The 21177-nt window shown below is 43.4% G+C and overlaps 1 protein-coding gene across 3 annotated transcripts in view; it reads left to right on the top strand.

Moving 5' to 3' along the window:
• TRAF3 (TNF receptor associated factor 3) overlaps nucleotides 1-21177 on the top strand; it is a 109565-nt gene that overhangs the window by 64212 nt on the left and 24176 nt on the right. For all 3 annotated transcript variants that reach the window (XM_044774359.2, XM_070514356.1, XM_044774361.2), the window contains 4 exons: nucleotides 10772-11033; nucleotides 13145-13196; nucleotides 15686-15790; nucleotides 16851-17018. In XM_044774359.2, coding sequence (XP_044630294.2) covers nucleotides 10789-11033; nucleotides 13145-13196; nucleotides 15686-15790; nucleotides 16851-17018 — 570 coding nt within the window. In that variant the 5' untranslated portion in view covers nucleotides 10772-10788. The remainder of the gene's footprint in view (nucleotides 1-10771; nucleotides 11034-13144; nucleotides 13197-15685; nucleotides 15791-16850; nucleotides 17019-21177) is intronic.

The following is a 21177-nucleotide window of genomic DNA, read 5'->3' on the forward strand; positions in this document are numbered from 1 at the left end:
TTCCATGGTTTCTGATGAGATGGCAACTCTTAATCTTATTGAGGAAATTCTTGTGCAGTCATGCACTGCATAATGATGTTTTGGTCAACAATGGACTGCGTATACAATGGTGGTCCATAAAATTACTACCATATAGCCTAACTGTGTTGTAGGTTGTACCGTGTAGGTTTGTTTAAGTACACTCTGTGATGTTCACACAGTGCCAAAATCACCTAATGATGCATTTCTCAGAATGTATCCCCATTGTTAAGTGATGCATGACTATATGTGAGGAGTCGCCTCTCTCTTGCTACTTTCAAAATTCTCTCATTGTCTTTCAGCAGTGCAATTATCATGTTTATTAGTGTGGATATTTTTAAGTTTATCCTACTTGGCATTTGTTAAGCTTCCTGGATGTGCAGATTAATGTTTTTCATCAAATATGGGAAGTTTTTGTCCATTATTTCTTCAAATAGTCTTTCTCTCCCTCCTCTCCTTTCTGAGACTCCCATAATTTATATATCAACTTCAGTGGTGGTGTCCCACAGGTCTTTTGAGGCTCTGTTCATTTTTGTTTATTATTTTTTCCTTCTGATACTTAGCCTGGATAAACTCAATTGACTTATCTTCAAATCTCAATTGATCTGTCTTCAGGTTCTCTAAATCTTTCTTCTGCCTGCTCAATTCTGCTGTTGAGCCCCTGTAGTGAATTTTTCATGTCAGTTATTGTACTTTTCAACTCCAGAATTTCTATTTGCTTCCTTTTTTAAATTTATCTTTACTAATATTCTCTATCTTGTGAGACATTTTTCTAATGATTTCCTTTAGTTCTTTGGACGTGGTTTTCTTTATCTGTTTGGACACATGTAAAATAGCTGATTTAAAGTCTTTTAAGTTCAGTGTCTATTACTTGCTTTTTTTTCCTGTGTATGGGCCATACTTCCTTGTTTCTTTGCATGCTTTGTAATTTTTTGTTGAAAATTGGACATTTTGAATATTATTATGTGGCAGATCTGGAAATGAGGTTATCCCCTCTCCACAGGATTTATTATTCCTGCTTGTTATAGTTGTTTGTGTAATGACTTCTTTGAGCTAATTTTGTAAACTCTGTCTTCGTTATCATGTGTGGTCACTGAAGTCTCTGTTCCATTAGCATAGTGGTCAGTTAGTGATTGGACAGATATTTCCTTAAGTGCCTGGAACCAAAACTATCTCCCAGGCTTTTCAGTTGGGGTCTGTGTGAGTGTTTGGGTATGTTTTCAACACTCAGCCAGGCAGCTCACAACTCTGCCTTAGCATTCACTTCCTGCTCGTGCAGAACCTAAAGGTCAGCTAGAGGTGAGGGCCCAGGGCCTTCTCAGGTCTTTCCTGAGCTTGCACACAACCCTGGTTATTTGCATGGCCTTCTAGATTCCTGGGAATATGTTGGAGCTTTTCAAAGCCCTTATCTCCCAGCTTTTCTTCTCAGCCTTTTGGCTAGTCCATCATTTGCCTCAACTGTTATTGATTGCCTCAGGCAGCAGCAACTAGTACATTTGCCTGTAAATGTTTTCAGTTAACCTTTCCCCAAGTAGCACCTTAGCACTGGGAGAGTTCTGAATTTCGTGAGGTAAAGGCAAGCCCTTTGAGCCAGTCTTCTACAGAGCCACAAGACAGGTTAAAACAAACCACCAAAATTCTTTGCAAATGACGTCTGTCCTGCTCCCCGCGCCACCCCATCCCACCACCAAGTACTTGTACCAAGATTGCGGGCTGTTATCTTCCAGGCCACCACTTCTCAGGGTGTGGAGCCAGGTACTGTAAAATGCCACTGAGCTCACTGTTCTTTCTGAGATTCAGCTCGTTTCTCCTGGCTAAGTGTTCCTCTGATTGCTGCAAGTTTGTAGTTAGTTTCCAGAGTTTTGAAAAAGTTGTTTCTGACAAATTTTGCCATTTTTTTCTTGCATTTATTGAAGGATGGGTTTTTGGAGTTCCTTAGCCATTTTTGCTGACATCATTCACTAGTCTGTTTTTGATGTGACCAATTTTGAGTTTGCCTAATTTATGTACACCCCACCTGATTCAGAAAGGATTTATGGTGGCTTACAAAGATAAGTAATATAAAAAGTACAGTAAACTATTATTGTTAATATTTGTTGTGTGTCTGTTGGTTGGAGAGCATTGTAATAAAAACTGTGCCTGCCCTTGTTGCTATTGAAAACTTTGTCCTACAGATAAAAATTTTGTTTCCTTTGGTGATCTTGAGGTTTTTACCCTTCCTGTTACATAGGTAGGAGGGAACCTGAAGCAGATTCATCTCAGTGGTTTCTTCTTCATGACTTTGTATGTGGTCTTAAGGTGATATACCACATTCGCAGCCAACTTCAGGAGTGCTCATTATTGTCCACCTCTGAGTTGATTGTGAAAAATTTGCCTCCACTAGTGGTTTTCCTAAATCCCAAACTCCCTTTTCCTCAGGACACAATAGGTGAGTATTTTTCTTATTTTAAGATTTAAAGACATTATTCCTATTGTCCAGTTGTTTTAGGAGGTGATTAGATGATTCTTACATTTCAAATGAAAACTGACTTCTTGTGGTGACAATTGAGGGCTGGTAGAGCTTGGGATCGTCAGTAGACCTGAGTATCTGTCTGTCCACGAGTCCTGACACCTGCCGAGGTGTCTAGCTCCTGCTTTCCTTGGACTGGCTAAGGCCTACGTTGGTCATCTCACTGATACAAAAGATCACAGGCCTGCCCGCTGGGCTCTGCTCAGAGTTTGTGTCATTTCTATCTCAAGTAAGCTTTTGTTTAGGAAGAATATTTACTTTGAGCAATCTGAGTCTGCTTCACGTTGTTAGTGGCTCATTTGCTAGTTTTATTTGAGCAGATTATCCTTCTTTGGAAAATGTTTTTATGATAGAATTAGAGCTGCTTTCTATTTTGGTTTTATGTATACTGGGTTGTCCCTTTTTCATCAGTATCACCCGTGTGCTAACCTGAATATTTTTAAAAGACCAAGATATGGATAAATTTGACTACCTTAAAATTAAGAACTTTTCTTCACTAAAGGACATAAATAAAGTCAAGCCACAAACTGAGGGGAAGACATATAACTAATAAATATGACTAATATAGTAATGTAACTAATATGATGCATGTAACTAACAAGGATTAGAAGTCAGAGTATATGAATAACTCCTATAAATGAGTATTGTAAAAGACAATAACCCAGTTAAAAAATGACATGAAGACACAGTCAGGCATTTCATAGAAGGAAAAACACAAGTGGCCCATGAGAGTATTGAAAAGATACTAAACCTATTTAATTACCAAAGAAAAAAAAAGATACCACTGTATCTGGTAGGTTGGCAGAAATTAAGATGTCTGGTGATGCCCAGTGTTGGTGAGGATGCAAATGATCAGAAACTTGTGCCGCTTTGCTTTGGAGAGCAGTTTGGCCCTGGCTTGTAAATTGGCCAGGCATGCACCCTGCAAGCCAGCGGTTCCTCTGTGCTCTAGACGTAGAGTCCAGGGCAGAGACTGGCAAGCTCTTTCTGTAAAGGGCAAGATGGTAAATATTCTAGGCTTTGTGGACCACATACAGTCTTGTCACATAGTTGCCTTTGTTTTATTTGTTTGTTCAACTCTTGAAAAATCTAAAAATCATTCTTAGCTCAAGGGCCTAACAAAAATAGGCTACTGGCTAGATTTGGTTATAGAGCTTGCTACAGGTTATATAGCGTGCTAAACTCTGGTTTCCTGATCTAGAGTATAAACCCTAGAGAAACATGTAAGGGCCCCAAAACACATGTGCCAAATGTTCAGAGCAGACTGTTCGTAATATCAAAAACTGTAGCAGTGTGATAAGAAAATGGACAAGTACAGCATGGAATATTATACAGCAGCAAAAAAATCAAGTATATCTACTATATACAGCAAACATGGAGAAATATTTATAATACTGATGGCAGAGGACTAAATATGGTATATCATTTTTGTTAAGTTAAAAATGGGCAAAAGTTTGTTTTTTAAGAAGAAAAATAGGGTGGCCCAGTGGTGTAGTGGTGCGCCCTGCTTCGGTGACCTGGTGTTTGTGGTTTCAGATCCTGGACCTGGACCTACACCACTCATCAAACCATGCTGTGGCAGGTGACCTACATATAAAATAGAGGAAGATTGGCACAGATTTTAGCTTAGGGCCAATCTTCCTCACCAGAAAAACAAAACAAAAAAATATATCTGATAGCAAGTGGATCATAAATACAAAGCTCAGGCTGACATTTACTGTTGGAGAGGCAGAAGGATGGCTGAGGAAGAGCACATAGGCAGATGGTGATTATTAAGTGGGTGACAGGTTCTGGAGTTCATGTTTTTGTTGTATTCTGACCTTACATGTATATTGCACGTAATCTTCTGTATGTATCAAATATATCACCTAATACCTTTTTTGAAAGGCAAGGAAAGATACCAGCCGAGGAATTCTAAGAACCCACCCACTTGTCCCTCTTGAAGCGATACTTCCTGTACCAGAGCTGTGCTGATCACCTGGGAGGAAAGGAGGCAGGTACCTCAGCAGTTGTGTGGTGACCACCAGCACAGCCCTTAAAGAGCTGTAATGAGCCTTTTTTGTTCTATAACAATAGTGAGATTGCTGATACTGAGTGCATACTGTTCCTTCCCCATTGGGTCCTGGCACCCTTGTCAGAAATCAGTTGACCATAAATGTAAGGATTTCTTTCTGGACTTTCAGTTCTGTTTCATTGATCTGTATGTCTGTCTTTATGTCAGTGTCCTGATTAATTTGTAGTAAGTTTTGAAATAAGGAAGTGTGAGTCCTCCAGCTTTGTTCTTCTTTTTCAAGATTGTTTTGTCTACTCTGGGTTCCTGCATTTCCATATGAATTTTAGGTTCAGCGTATTAATTTCTGGGGGAAAAAACCCAGCTAGGATTTTAATAGGGGTTGAGATGAATCCATGAACAACCCATGAACATGGAGTATCTTCTCATTTATTTAGATCTTTAATGCCTTTGAACATTGTTTTAGAATTTTCAGTATATACATCTTGCCCTCCTTTGGTTACATTTATTCCTAGATATTTTATTCTTTTTGATGCAGTTATAAATAGATTGTTTTCTCGATTTCATTTTTGCATTGTTCATTGCTAGTGTATAGAAATACAATTTTTTTTTTAAAGATTTTATTTTTTTCCTTTATCTCCCCAAAGCCCCCTGGTACATAGTTGTATATTCTTCGTTGTGGCTCCTTCTAGTTGTGGCATGTGGGACGCTGCCTCAGCGTGGTTTGATGAGCAGTGCCATGTCCGCGCCCAGGATTCGAACCAATGAAACACTGGGCTGCCTGCAGCCGAGCGCGGGAACTTAACCACTTGGCCTCGGGGCCAGCCCCTAGAAATACAATTTATTTTTATATATTGATCTTATATCCTGAACAAGTTCATTAGTTCAACTAGTTTTTACTTGATTCTTTAGTATCTTCTGTGTATAAGATTATGTCATCTGAAAATAGAAGTAGTTTTACTTCTTCCTTTCCAATGTGTATGCCTTTTATTTCTTTTTCTTGCTTAATTTCTGAGAAGGGGCTTTTTGAAAAAAGGCTTTGAGCTGTCTAAGATGAGGAAACAGCCCCATCCTTGTCAGACTTCCTGACCCCAGTTGGCAGGAGGATGTATCTTCTGTGTATTCAGTGCTGAAGAGTTTGCAGAGAGATTCTGCATGTAATATCTCACAGATGCCTGATAATGCTGTGAGAACTAGGGGTAGTGTCTGCTTTTCATGTGAAAAGAAAAGGTGAGGTTCAGAGGATAAGTGCTGTGCCTGAGGATCCTCAGGGAAGAAACACTGGGCCGGCCTTCCCACCCAGACTGACTCAGTGCCAGATGCCGTGCCTCCCCACGAGCCCCAATCCCAGGTTCCCCTCCACAGCCACCTCAGAGTGCTGTATCTGCTGCCACTCCTTGTCCGCTTCTACTAGAATTGGAATTATGCCACAAGTCAACTCAGGAAGCCCGATTTCCCCAAAACAGATGATATCTTCCTCTTTTGAAGATCTGCAGCTCTCTAACTCTCAGGTGGTGTTTCTCACTCTGCTGATTGTTACACTGTTGACTCTGGAGCGCTCATGACTCCCTCAAAGATCTATCAAGGCGGGGACAGTCTCCTTCATCCCTGTGTCCCCTGATAGTCGAGGCCCAGAGCTGTGTACATTGTAGGTGCCCAGTGTGTTGACTGAAATAAAATGTGATTGGTTTGGCAAAGCTTTGCAGAGTTGCTTACCTGAGGAAGGGTTCTCTCACGCGTGTAGAAGGGCAGTGGGTGTGCCCTAGAGTGTTCCGGGGCTGTGCCTGCTGACGGGCTCCACAGGAGAACCCTGATGTTTGCACAACAACATGGCCAGCAGCACTCTCCAGAAAACACTGTCCAGGCTGAAACAAAGTGGGAAGCATCAGGGTTTAAGTGAAACAGGCTGTTGTCCTCCAAACTAATATTTAATAGTTTACTCACCATTGGAGGAAATATGCAATGTACAACCTTTTTGGAAGGCAGTTTGGCAACAGTTATAGTATTTTATAATGCATATCATCTTTGACCCAACAGTTCTGTTGCTGTATGCTTACCTAAATGTACAGAGATACATGTTTAGGAATGTTCAACGAAGATTGTCCATAATAGCAAAAGATCAAAAGCAGCCTAAATCTCCATAAGCAGCACTGGTTATATAAGTTGTGGCAAACCGTACAGTGGAGTGCTATGCAGCCCTTCAACATAATGAAATGGTCATTATGTGCTGGTCTGTAAAAGTGCCCAGGATACAGTGTTGGTGACAGAGAGCTGTGGGTTAGTTTGCATGTGTGACACAGTTTGTGTAGAGGGAAAAAAAGAAAAGACATGTTTTCTTATACGTGCATTTGCTGTTTCTAGACATCTGCACAGGTGCACAGACTGCCAAAAGGGAGTGTCTACCTCTGGGTAGTTGCAGGCAGGGTACCTGGTACTTAATCTTTTCCCTTTACACTCCCATGTCTTAGTTGTTTGTTGTTGTTTTCTCTGAGAGAATATACTCTTGTAATATAAATGAAAATCCTGTCGTACCCCCTCATGTGTCATGCATTCTCCACAGCACCAGGCATATATAGTTTCAGTTTTAGAGTCTTATATTTTAAAGTATATGACACCAGGGCCTGGCCCCATGGCTGAGTGGTTAAGTTCGCGCACTCTCCTTCGACAGCCCAGGGCATCACCAGTTCGGATCCTGGGCGCAGACTTGGCACCGCTCATCAGGCCATGCTGAGGTGGCGTCCCACACAGCACAACCAGAAGGACCTACAACTAGAATATACAACTATGTACTGGGGGGCTTTGGGGAGAAGAAGAAGAAAAGAAAAAAAAGACTGGCAGCAGATGTTAGCACAGGCACCAATCTTTAAAAAGATTTAAAAAAATAAAGTAAATGACACTATTTATAAATATCACAAGTTAACCCAACACAAATGGAACCATTTTGAACTGTTGCTTTGTAATACTGTTTAGATTATAAATTGAGATATAATTCACATGCCATAAAAATTACCCATTTGAAGTGTGCAGTTTAGTGGTTTTCAGTATAGTCACCGAGTTGTGACGTCAACACCATTATCTCATTCCAGAACACTTGCATCACCCCAGAAAGAAACCCTGAACCCGTTAGTACATGCTCCCCCTCCCCCAGCCCCTAGCAACCATGAATTTATTTTCGGGCTCTGAATTTGCCTGTTCTGGACATTTCCTGTATAAGTAGTTTTCTTATGCTTCTTTTTCCTCACCTGTGACTATTGGGTGAAGGAGGTCTGGTGTTTTCCTATTCCTGCTGCCTAAGCACTACAGGGCCTCTTTCCCTCCTTCCCTGGCGGCTGATTCTCCAGCCAGCAGCTTAGCTCAAGAATGGGCCATGCATGGGACAGGATGCAGGGATGCTGGGTAGGGTTGTGAGAGATACCCGGTAGCCCATTCTAGAGATGCTCATATCACTGCCCCACATTACAGCTAAGTCCTGACAAACCTGCCAGCTGCGAGCTGTCCTCTGCCCTTTAGGGCAAGGCTGCTGTGAGGTTTTTCATTTGTGTGCTTGGGATACCTGTGTATCTCTCTGCTTATCTTAAGTAACCTGTAAAAACAAAGGATCCAAAACTATATTCTTTCTTGTTTGTACAGAGTGTGACATGTTATAGGTAAATGAACATTTATGATTTATCATTAGCTTAAGCTATTTGTCCCTCATATTTGAAATAGGAATTCGCCTCCTAAGAATCAAACATTTCTCATTAAAAACTGTTTATTCTATAGGATAAAATACTAAACCAAAGTTGAAAGTAGTTTATAATCTAAGCAGAGGTTTTCAAGGCATGAAGCTGAAAGATCAGATTTGAAAGCTGAAGAATTTCCTTTCTCTGGAAGAGTCGGCTCTCACAGAAATACAGTTTAATACGAGTAGCTCAGACTACACCTCTTCTTCTGTCAACTCTGCAATCGTGTGTTAGCCCCTTCTACCCATCAGGCACTATTCTAGGCACCTGGGGTTTGTCAGTCAACAAAACAGATCAAAATTCATCTTATCAGGGAGCTTATGTTCTACTGAAAGGAGAGAGACAATGAAGAATAAGTTTGCAGTCCCAGAAGGCAGGAATGCCGTGGAAAAGGCACAGCCATGGCAAAGGGGGTCGTGTGAGTGGGGTCAGCCAGGGTGGGCCTCCTTGAGAAGGTGGGAGGTGCATTCCAGGTGGGGGTGCCTGGGGGCTGGGAGTGAGCCTAGAGCATCTGCAGAACCATGTGCCCAGCATGGAGGGCAGGGAAGGGTGTGCGTGGCCAGAGGTAGGGTGGCTGGAGGACAGCAGATTGACCCTTTTCTCTGACAGGCAAGGTTAGCATCGGCACCTTCCTACTTAGCATCTTAATGAACAGGTTCTGATCAACAAGTTTGTGAGCAAAAGGTTGCTGGCCTTTTGAGGTCATTTTGAAAATTTTGGGGGGGTTTTACAAATAGATTTCACAGAACACTCCCACACTTTGCCACAGTAATGTTCTATTTTATTAAAACTAACCTGAGTGTGGCTAGAACACCAATTCATTTATCTGTCAAATGGTCTGCTGCTGGCGTTAGTTCCTGTACATCCCTAGCCTTGAATTGCCCATTCTTTCAGCCTCACAAGAGGCAGTGTGAGGAACAAGGCTTGCAGAGAGTGGGCCCTGCACCAGGTCCGCCTCTGAGTGCCCTGTGCTCTGGGCTGAGGGGCTGCCTCCCGTTCCAGCAAACGGGGTGTGCAGCCACACCCTAGCACCAGCTCACGGCGAGCCTCACACTGAGGAGAGAAGAATGGGGATGGCGGATAGATGCCCGGGACCTCCTGAGTAAGAATTTGGTCCTTATTCTTGTAAGTATTAGAAGTAGATTGAGCAGGAGTACAATGTTGTTTTGAGAGAAACTTCCTCTGTAGATGCACCAGACACACTACTGTGCCCCTCAGCTGGCACGGCTGCTCAGGCTGGGATCTTTGTGGCTCATTGCCAGGAGCTGCTTACTCTGCCTGTTGATGGGAACTTGAGGTGGGAACAAACCATCTGTGCACTTGTCACCACGTGCAGTAGGAGAGCCTGCCCAGGTGGGCACAGGAGACTTGTCCAGTGCCAGTGTCCCGTCCACTGGCGCTGACCCTGGGCATGAAAGTACCAGTAAATCCGTGATGGACCCACCCCAAAGCTCTGTAGTGCACAGTGCAGCACCCATTGTTGTAGGGTTAATGAAGTGAGGTGGGGCTGAGTGGGCACAGGCATAAGGCAAACGCCAGTCATGACCTGCCAGATCAGGGCACTGTGGCACACTCTCGTGGGGTCTCATTGTGGAAAGAGTAGCACTAGGAGTCTGCAGACACCATCAACCAGTAAGTGCTGTTCTTGGAATGAGAGATGGAGTCCTGATCACAAGCTTGACTGCAGTGCCGTCGGAGTGGGAAAGGTCACTTCTGAGTCATACCATCAGATTGTCCTCAGGCAGTGAGGCTAACTAGGAAATAAAATTGGCTAAGAATGGCTGTTGCTTTGGTCAGAATATCAGAATGAAGACATAGAAACAATCCAAGTGCCCATCGACTGATGACTGGATAAAGAAGATGTGGTATATACAATGGAATACTACTCAGCCAGTAAAAAGACAGAATCATCCCATTTGCAACAACAATGGATGGACCTGGAGGGAATTAGGTTAAGTGCAATAAGCCAGACTGAGAAAGACAAACACCAGATGATTTCACTCGTATGTGGAATATGAACAAACACACAGCCAAAGAAAACAGTTCAGTGGTTACCAGGGAAAGGGGGGTTGAGGAGGCACAGGGAGTGAAGGGGAACACTTATGTGGTGAGAGACAAGAAACAATGTACAACTGAAGTTTCACAATGATGTCAACTATTATGAACTCAATAAAAAATATATTGGAATGATGCATCCAAATTGAAGTTACAGCACAGCAAAGTATTATCTGTATTTTAAAGAACCTTAAAATACAATTTACACCCTTTAGAAAGTCTTTTGAGTAGTAACATTAACAGTAGTATTTGGGTAAAGCAGAAAGGAAGGAAGCACGTTGGGTCGTCTGTTGTTCCCATCACGTTAAAATCAGGAAAGGTTCTTGTGTGTTACTTAAAACTGAAAGAAAAGACCTCCTAGACTCTTCGGCTTTTCCAGAGCTGTGTTGGTAGTTTCCTTGTGCAGGACGATGTGATTGCACCTTAACTCAGTTACTGTTATTTTCCCCCCCACAGAATTTCTCTTTCCTAAGATGGAGTCGAGTAAGAAGATGGACTCCCCTGGCACCCTGCAGACTAACCCGCCACTAAAGCTGCACCCTGACCGCAGCACCAGCACGGCAGTTTTCGTCCCTGAACAAGGAGGTTACAAAGAAAGGTTTGTGAAGACAGTGGAGGACAAGTACAAGTGCGAGAAGTGCCGCCTGGTGCTGTGTAACCCAAAGCAGACTGAGTGTGGACACCGCTTCTGCGAGACCTGCATGGCTGCCCTGCTGAGGTAGGCGCCCCGACCGCCCTGGTTTGGGTTCACTGTGTATTTCAGCTTCTCCAGTCTCGCTCTTCCACCCGCTCCTTCATTTACTTCTCTAAAAAATAAACTCAAAAGGTTGAAAGCTCTAAAAAAGCCCCAGTAGAATTCTCAGAGCCCAGCTTGTGAATCATTTAGGGAATGATTAGGGGATGATGTGAGTGGGACCTCACATTTGAGTTTTCTGAGGCCTCTGTGACCTGCCACCTGGACTGCCCAGCCCTGTCCTGAAGACTTCTCTCTTCTCTTCCCCAAAGCACCTCCTGTGAAGTCTCTCCTGTGCCTACTGCCTTCCTGATGGCCCTGGCCACTCTGTCCCTGGTATCCCCGATCCGTGTTGCTGAATTTTGCCTGAGGAGCTCACAGTTCATGTAGGAGACACATCCATCAGCAAATGACATAGGAGTCCTTAAAGTGCAGGTGCTCTTGTGGGGAGGGGTTGAGCCAGCAGGAAGGTCAGCAGGAAGGACTGGACATGTCCCTCACCCGAGTAGGAATCCAGTCTGTGCGTGTTTACCCAGCACACGCACTGAGCCCTTGGAAGCCCTTGTCAGCTGAGTATTGATGCCATTTTAGAATCATAAGGGGAGTCAGCGAGGCAGACTGGAATTTTACAGCAGAAATAACATTGGCCAAGAAAGCATCTTCGTTCATCTCACAGATATTTTCTGGGCATGGTGCTGGGCACGGGGGTCACACCAGGACATGCTGAGACTTGCTCCCCATCATCAGGGCACACGGGCCTCGGAAGGCTGCCCCACTTCTCTTCCTGATTTGCCACTGAGGACACAGCCCTTGATGGCCACACAGCAGCCAGCCTCCCTCTCCTCCCACCCTCTCCTGGGTGCTTCTGGCTGTGGTCGTATCCGTTCATCTCAAACAGTGGGCTCAGTTTCACCCACTTGTGAGTAAAATAACTCCTGAGTCGAGCTTAGTGAAGGCAGAGTAGACTCAGAGCACCTGATTTCCCTTAACGTGTGAACCTGGACTGCAGCTCTGGGCCAGGGGGAGACCTGCTTGTCCTGCTGGGCCCCAGGGGAGGGGGGATCCCAGGGGCTCTCCTCTTCTGGTTTCCGTTCTTTCTCTGCTCCTGGCTCTCTTCCTGTTCTATATTTTCCAGGTGTCAGGGTATCCCACCCAGAAGATTCTTAGCCCTGGGGTCTAAGGATATGAAAAGATTGACATGGTTAAAACAATTTAGCACAAGCTGCATATTAATGTAGTCTAAATGAGTGAGCTTTTATTTTGAAATTTTAATTTCTTCCCCCATCAGCCCTCAGCTCTCCTGCCCGCATCCAGGCTTGTGGAGCCTCCCGCCGCTGCTCACGGCGCCAGCACACGTGTGCCTGACCTTGTCTCCTGCTCTCTGAAGCCTCCACTGACGTTCCCTGGCCTGGACTCCTGGAGTCCTTGGGCTGTCTAGGACAGAGGCCATGGAAGTAGAAAGGGCTCAAACTTAGTTTTTATTTTTAATCTTTAGGAGGTAGTTTCCAGACACAGGATGGGGTAGAAATCAAGTCCAAAAAAGACAAAGTGGGAGCAGTGGCTCATGTCCTGAGTTTGAGGACTAGAATAATACAGGAGACTAGGGTTTCTTTAGACAGGTTCAGTTTTAAATTCTTATACTGTTAACATGGGTGGAATTGCATTGGCCTTTCAGTATACCACGAAGAAAACTAGTTTGTGGAGAGAATACTGGCTGTGTTTATAAAGCAAGACCATTTAAAGGCTCTCCCAGTAAGCTCTGGACACTCACACTGAAGAGCGCCTCCACAGAGAGCTAGTTTTAGTTTCTGAAAAAAAAATTCACTTTTAATTGAAAGGGGCTTTCCAAGTGGGACTAATCTAAGTTGTTCTGCTTAAAAACTTCCTTATGAAAAATTACCATTAAAAAAATTTAGCCCTTTTCTCCCCTGGCTTTGTATTTAAACTAAATTTGCCATGGCATCCTGAAGCTCTGGTTGTTGCTCTGAACCTCACAAGGCAAGTTTGACCATAAGGTGAGCTGTCCACCGCATCTCGTGGGTTCAAATGAGAAAGGGGCTTCCACCTTAACGTGTTTGTTATGTGTTTCCTCTCAGCTCCTCAAGCCCAAAATGTACTGCGTGTCAAGAAGGCATCATTAAAGATAAGGTAGTCTTGGGTTTTTAATGAATTATTTTGTCAAATGTTTTAAGCTGGTAGTACTTTCCACATAGTTTGCATCCAGCGCTCTGAAGATCCAACTGTATCTCAGAGTTTGTCAGCTGGTGCAGCAGGGTCAAGGCAGAGGACCGTGTCGTGTAAGCACCTGGACAGACGGGCAGATCTGCTCCACAGCTGCCCAGCTCTGTAACCTCGGGGAGTGCTTCACCCACTCTGATCCTGTCTCCTCACCTGTAACAGTAACGGTATCACCTCCTAAGACCCCCAGGACGTGTGGGAGGAGTCCAGGAGTTGGTGTAAGTAAAGTGCAGAGATGTGTGCTGTCATCTAGGGTCTTTACCCCAGACAGCTTGTACTCACCTCTTAAAACGGTGCTAGTCTGAGGGGTGCTATTGAATGTGCTCTTTGTCTGCCCTCCATGCAGTATCTTGAAGTCATTAGACACATGAGATTTCAGTCCCTTCCTGCTCCCACGTGATGGTGTGTGCCAGTAAGAACTCATGGGTGTCAGTGCGGGCTCTCAGAGCATAGTGGGCCACCCGGGTCGGCCACCAGCTTCCCTCCTGGGGCTCTGATCCTCTCCCTCTCATGGCTTCTCTGTGGTCATCCACACACTGCCAAAGCCTGCCAGGCATACATTTAGTTTGAAACAACTCATTCTTAAAGTACTTAAAATATTAATAAAAATGTATGGTTCCAATATTTTGATTAATGAATCTAAAAGGTTTTTAAATGTAGGTCATTAAATTGTACAATGAAATTTGTGCTCTGGAGCTCTCCTGTCTAAAGCACTTTGTAGACTGAGTTTGTCGTCAGGGCAGCTCGGTGAGTGCAGTGACTTGAGGGTTGCTGGCAGTAGGTGACCCTGGGCTAGCAGAACAAGGGTGTCTGATGTAACCTACCCCGGACAGTTTAAGCGACGGAAATGGCCAAATATCCATGTACCTTTTCTTCCTTAGTGTTTACCTGCTGCTAAAGACTTCAGTAACAGGCATTGTTTTTAAGAAAGACAAATTACTTAACTTTACTGTTTATCTTAACATGAGAACTAACCTCTTAACTTGTTAACACATATCTAACCAATGTGATTGCGAGAGAAGGCTGAAACAATGGACTAAGGTGATTTTTTAGGGTCTCCAGTTCGTTATTCAGAATTGTTATCCTTATTTTTCAATGGCATTGATAGCTTAAGAAAAGTTACTAGTTTTGCTGAAGAATCATAAATGAGAATGACTAACGTCCTAGCTCTTCAGGGGAAAGAGGGGCCCCAGGAGACAGATCTGCCCTCAGCAGGTCACTGATGGTGGGACCCACCATGGGGCCTTGGGTCTACTAAATGGGATAGTTGCGGTAAACAATGTGAGATCTTTTTAAGCTCTAAGATTCTATACTTATAATTATTCTGATGTTTGAATCTGTTTTTTATCTGTAAAGTTACATCAAATGACTTAAGAAACTTGGTGGCGCGAAAGCAGCGCATTTCTTACTGACTGAAATGCCCACTGTGTGGCCTTAGTGTCGTAAACCAGGACCTTTCAAAAAGAGCCATGTTCATAAGGATTAGATTTCACTCCAAATTAGTTTATTTTCAACTCTTAACAGCTGTTGATTCTGTTCCTTTGCCTGAGAAAGGCACATTAAGGTTCCTGTCTCTCTTTCCACTGTTCTAGAGTGTTAATATGTGGGAGTTTCTTAGAAGTGCCTGAGGGCTAAGACGCTGGAAAACGTGTTGTTAGAAGCAGCGAGTGTGCTTGTTTGCTAAGGGAAAAATAATACTAAAGGAAGGAAGGTTTTCATTTTCAAACGGAAACCTTTTCACTATTGGATTAACCTCAGTTTTTGCAATACATATTTAAGAGAGTTTTTCTTTTAATAGCAAGCTAATGCCTCCTTTTTGGTGAAGAATGAGTTATGAGTTACATAACCTTAAGAGAAGGAGCCAAAATAGATGTTCTTCACAGCATCTGTAAGCCCTCGTCCTCACGGTAGTTCCTCTGTTCCTCTAGCAAACGTCAAAGCCAAAGAAGGCACTGAGTTGCAGCATGCTCTACGCTTGTCCTTGATAGGAGGTGCGCCACCCACGGCCGCCTTCGCAGCGCTGGCTCCTGGGACTCCCCAGAGTCCAAACGTGAGCTTGGTCCTGCTCTGCCCCCTCCTTGACGTTATGTCATAGTTCATCCAAAATGTTTGAATGTCCCAAAATGATCTTTAATTTCGCAGTATAACTTGTTTTCTTTTGGCTTATTTAATAGAAGATGGTAGTTAAGGTTGTCTTATTTAAATTGTCTCTCTTAGTAGGGGTAACTCCTTCATTCTGCTTATAGAAATTAGAAATTAAGATGGTCCTTAATGCTTTCTGAGGTCCACTTAAGAGGTGCTCTCGTGATTTTTTTAAAGTGGTTTTGCCTTGCCCTAAGTAGCGGCATGTGGAGATTAAGAAATATTAATCCTCTAAAATAACTGTCTTTCAATTTCAGGTGTTTAAGGATAATTGCTGCAAGAGAGAGATTCTGGCTCTTCAGATATATTGTAGGAATGAAAGTAGAGGTTGTGTAGAGCAGTTAACCCTGGGACATCTGCTGGTAAGTACTGAAGTGACAGGGTGGGTTTTCACATTAAGAAATACAAGTCGGGGCCGGCCGGGTGGCGCAACAGTTAAGTTTGCACGTTCCACTTCGGTGGCCTAGGGTTCGCTGGTTCAGGTCCCGGGTGTGGACATGGCACCGCTTGGCAAGCCATGCTGTGGTAGGCGTCCCACATATAAAGTGGAGAAAGATGGGCATGGATGTTAGCTCAGGGCCAGTCTTCCTCAGCAAAAAGAGGAGGATTGGCAGGAGATGGTAGCTCAGGGCTAATCTTCCTCAAAAAAAAAAAAAAAAGAAATACGAGTCACTGGTCAGCATGATGTGGCTCCTTGAGACCATGATTACATTAATCTTTCAAAATACATCCAAGTATGAAAGTAGTCAAAGCCATTTAGTTATGAAATGTTATTTTTTATGACGTCACTGGATGAATTGTCACCTGTTTTTTAAACACCCTCACCCTGTTTAGAACAGAAAGAAGTCTGAATTGAATTTTAATTTTGGAAGGCCCATTAAATCTTCTCTTTTTTTTACCATGAAATTCTACATAACTTCTTAAATTTTTTTAATTCGTATCATATTTTATCCTGAAAGGATATTTGAATTGGAATAAAACAAAGTCCTTAGCAGATAACCATCCAGGAGGAAGAGTTGACTTTTATCCTTTAAAAGCAATGTGGTTTGAGTAATCCCTAAATAGAATATGAAATTCAGTGTCTCTTGATACATTTGTCACTCTTCTCTGTGAAAAACTGGCCTAACGGCAGATAGAAACATTGCTGCAGGATTTAATTGCATAAAGGCCAGAATCTGGTATTTCTGATTGAATTTTTTGCCAGTTAAGAACTTTGACTGGCCCTGTGCTGAGTGGTTAAGTTCGCGTGCTCTGCTTTGGTGGCCTAGGGTTCACCGGTTCAGATCCTGGGCGCAGACCTACACTCCTCAAGCCATGCTGAGGCGGCGTCCCACAGAGAAGAACTGGAATGACTTACAACTAGGAGGTACAACTATGTACTGGGGCTTTGGGAGGAAAAACTTCAAATCCTCTGTCTTACAGGTGCATTTAAAGAACGATTGCCAGTTTGAAGAACTTGCGTGCGTTCGTCCTGACTGCAAAGAGAAAGTATTGAGAAAAGACCTGCGTGATCACGTGGAAAAGGCCTGTAAATATCGCGAGGCCACATGCAGTCACTGCAAGAGTCAGGTTCCAATGATTACGTTGCAGGTGCAGTATTTTCTTGTTTCACCTACTTTCCCTCTATCCAGATGTAATTTGTCCACAGAATAGCTTTTTAAATGACTATTCTAACAGGAATAAAGAGAAAAGATAGCAGTAAATATCAATTTTCATCTGACTTTATTTCAGAGTTAAGCTTTATTTGTTTTGCCTGTTTTGATTTATGTAATTGAGTTTCCATTGCCTTGATTGACTGTGAGTGCCCAAAAAAATGAAGACTAATTATTCAAAAAAGATAGAATTTTTCACTTGTCCCAGGGAATGGCCTCAAAATCTTATTGGATTGTTTCATCTTTTCCAACTCTGTGACATAACTGTCACTCAACAGGGTAATTTATCCTGCAGTATTGAAGTGCAGCTGTCTGTCGGGGGAGAGATGAGAATTTAACCTTTTTTCATACATCGATTATCTGGCACAGTTGTACATTGTACGCATGTTAGAATCAGATCACTTGTCTGTAAATTAGAGAGAGAGGTTGGGGGTGGAGGACAAACTATAAAAACAATCAATGGTGTAGTAACCCTCAAATATTTGTCCGTTTGTTGAACAAGTATTTACTGAGTACCTACTATGTGCTGGGCACTGTGCTGGGAGCTGAGGGCTCAGTGGTGAAGCTCACTCTTCCAGTGGGAAGAGATTGTGAACAGGCAACCATATAATGTATGGCAGTGATCTGTACTAAGCAGAAAAATGAACTGGCTTCAGGGGAAGTGGGGGGGATCAGGCTGGCTCTCTGAGGTGGTCGGGGCCCAATGTGGGAAGAGCACTCGGAGCGGAGGGAGCGGCAGGGAGCACACAGGCTCTGAGACAGAACTACTTGGCAGTGGATTCACAGACTGGGAGAGGCCAGCATGGCTCCTGTGCAGGGAACCAAGGCGAGGTGTGAAGGTGTTGGAGGCAAGCTAGTTGCGGGGGGTCGTTGGCAGGCACTGGGCATCCTTGAGCACAGGAGTGACGTCAGAGTTCCATGTTGGCAGGTGTGACAGGTGGACGTGGAGGGTGTAGTGTTGGGGGTAAGGGGAAAACATGGAGACGAGGCATGGTGTTGGCTTGGACAAGGGGAACAGGGCAAGGGAGGGAAGAGCAGTTATACTGGGGTAGGCTTTGAAAGTAGAGCCAGTGGGATTAGCTGATGGCTCAGATATGGAGGATGAGTAAAGGATGATGTCCAGCATTTGTAACTAGAGCAGCTGGATGAGCCATAGTGCCCTAACAAGGCGGGGCTCAGCAGAGGATAACAGGCTTGGGGGGAGAATTGAGGAGTGATCTGGGCTGCAGATATGTATTAATCAAGGGTCCTTGCTGCTGTGGGACTGGAGCGAGTGGAGAGGAGTGCCAAAGTCAGAGGACAGAGGCCTGGGCACATGAATGCTTACAGTACTAAGAGGGGAGGTCATCCAGCAAAGGAGCATCACGACAGTGGTGTCCCAGAGGCAGGGGAGCTGGAGGGCCTGGTGGGGTAGGTGGAGCAGATGCTGCTGAGAGGCTGAGCAGGGAGGGGCTGAGAATTGACCTCTGAACTTGGCCAGATGATGACTGATGGGATCCTCAGAAGAGAGCGGACTCTGTAAGTGCAGCCAGGGTGTGAGGGCCACAGTCAAATTCCTGATAGATGTTCTAGCATCCATCCACTTTTATTGACCAGAGTTTAGGAAAAAGTTTTTGTGTTTCTGTATGAAATGAGATGAGCTCTACTTTATAATCCCCATATTTACCTCACTTTATATAACTTTCCTATGCCTGTCACTTTCTTCCATTGTGAAACCTTTTTCCTGTATGATTCTAGACATTTCCAATTATTAAAAACTTTTAAGAACTATGCCATCCCCTTTGGAAAGTAGCAGTAGTATTTGTCATAATTGAATAATTTCTTCAGTAATTAAATTGAAGTGAATGAGACGTGTACGTAATGAGCAATACTCCAAACCTTATGCATGTTAGTATATTGCTATCAAAGTTACACTTTACAAAGATCAGTTGCCTTTATTTGAAGAATAGAATCCAGGAATTAATTTTCATTTGAGAAGGAATTGTAGAATGTGTCAATTAAACATCACGTGAGTAACTGACTCTGAACGCCAAATGAGGCTGTAAAGAGATTGGTTTTAAAGGCATAGTGGTTAAGCTCTACTTCAGCAGCCCAGGTTTGTGGGTTTGGATCTTGGGTGCAGACCTACTCCACTCGCCAGACATGCTGTGGCAGCAACCCACATGTAAAGTGGAGGAAGATTGGCACGGATGTTAGCTCAGGACTAATCTTCCTCAGCAAAAAATAAAATAATAACATAGTATATGGATTCACAAGATATTTATTGAGTGCTTGTTGGGCACCAGACCCTGAGCTACTTGCTCAGGACGCACAGAATAAATGACAGTCTCCTCCCTTCATTTCATGATCTGGTGAGGGAGATGCTTGGATACACTGTTGAATACGTTGTAGTTCGGAAAGAAATGTAACTGTGCAGGAAGAAAGCACCAATAAGGAAGGGCCAGTTAACTAACCTGCTTTGGTGAGGAGACAGCATTTGAGTTGATCTGGGTCTTACATTTGTTGACTGCAAACAGGGGAGAGAGACGTAACAGGTGCAGACATACAAAATGATGATTAAGTTTGGAACCTGAGTTGTGTAAATTAATATTCTTTATTAATCTTACTACACTCTTGTGATGATAACTGTTTTTAAACTGTTTTAAAGATGTTGATACTGAAATGTATCTTAAGCCGTTTTTACTTTCTGTCAGGGCCTGTAATGATTATAAGAGGCATGCCTGTTGGAGGTCACAGCTAGTGCACACCCTCCCCTGACTCTCGAAACCCTTAGCACTAGCAAGACAGTTGCACAGTCACTTCCTTACAGCCGAGGAAGGTTCCAGGACTTGCCCTGGCCTCCTGTCCCGTCAGTGGCATGATTCGATTCCCTAGTCTTGTTCTTTTAACTCTAACACACAGTCTCATCCTCAGGCATTTAGTTTATTTTTAGAAAGAGCGACCTGTCTAACTTAGGCAGACCTGAAGCCCCAGGTGAGCCATTTGATGTCAGATACATCAAATGTTGACGAAATATAGATTGATAAAGCTTTGAAACTCTGGACCATTGCAGTTCATGTGAGAATTTCTGTTCTGTGTGTAAATCGTGGTATTGGCATTATATCAGCTGTTTTCAAGTTCTTTTTTTTTAATCTATAGGTCAGCATAATTTAAAGTATCAGGAAAAAAATCGCTTCTTTTACATTTAGTCTAGAATAATTATTGAATATCAGTCTCTTTAAACGGTTCTTTTCATTTGTGAAAAGTCAGAATTATAAAGATCTCATGGGAAAATATATATATATATATATTTTTTTTTTTTTTTTTTAAAGATTTTATTTTTTCCTTTTTCTCCCCAAAGCCCCCCGGTACATAGTTGTGTATTCTTCGTTGGGGGTTCTTCTAGTTGTGGCATGTGGGACGCTGCCTCAGCGTGGTCTGATGAGCAGTGCCATGTCCGCGCCCAGGATTCGAACTAACGAAACACTGGGCCGCCTGCAGCGGAGCGCGCGAACTTAACCACTCGGCCACGGGGCCAGCCCCGGGAAAATATATATTTTAATGGGAGTATATATAGGTACAGCCACTTTGGAAAACAGTTTGTCAATATTTTATTAGGTTGAACATTCATGTACTCAACTAATTAGCAGTTCCTTTCCTAGATGTGAGAGAAGACTTTTGCACATACTTACCAGGAAGTATGGTCAAGCGTAACCAGAGCAGCGGAAATCTGGAAACAACCCAAACATCCATCAGCTGGAGAATGGACATACCCGTTGTGGTGGACACAGGGGACTGTGTGTGATGTGGCAGGGAAAATATATGACAGTACTATCATACAGCCTGACAGTTGAGGACCCACAGCTGTATGCAACACATGGGTCAGACTGAGAAGCATAATATTGAGCCAGGTTGCAGAGGAATCATAGGGTAGACTTTAATAAAATTCAAAAGCAATCAAAATGGAACAGTATTTTGTCTGGCACACATATCTGTGTAATGAAACTTTTTTTCTACATAAAGGAAGTAGAAACACAAAATTCAGGTTTGTGGTTTAGTGGTTACTCCTTGGGGAAAGTTGAGGAGGAGATAGGAGAGGAACACGCAGGTAGATGGAA

Source organism: Equus asinus, chromosome 7 (genome assembly GCF_041296235.1).
Source record: "Equus asinus isolate D_3611 breed Donkey chromosome 7, EquAss-T2T_v2, whole genome shotgun sequence".
In the NCBI taxonomy this organism is placed as follows: domain Eukaryota; kingdom Metazoa; phylum Chordata; class Mammalia; order Perissodactyla; family Equidae; genus Equus; species Equus asinus.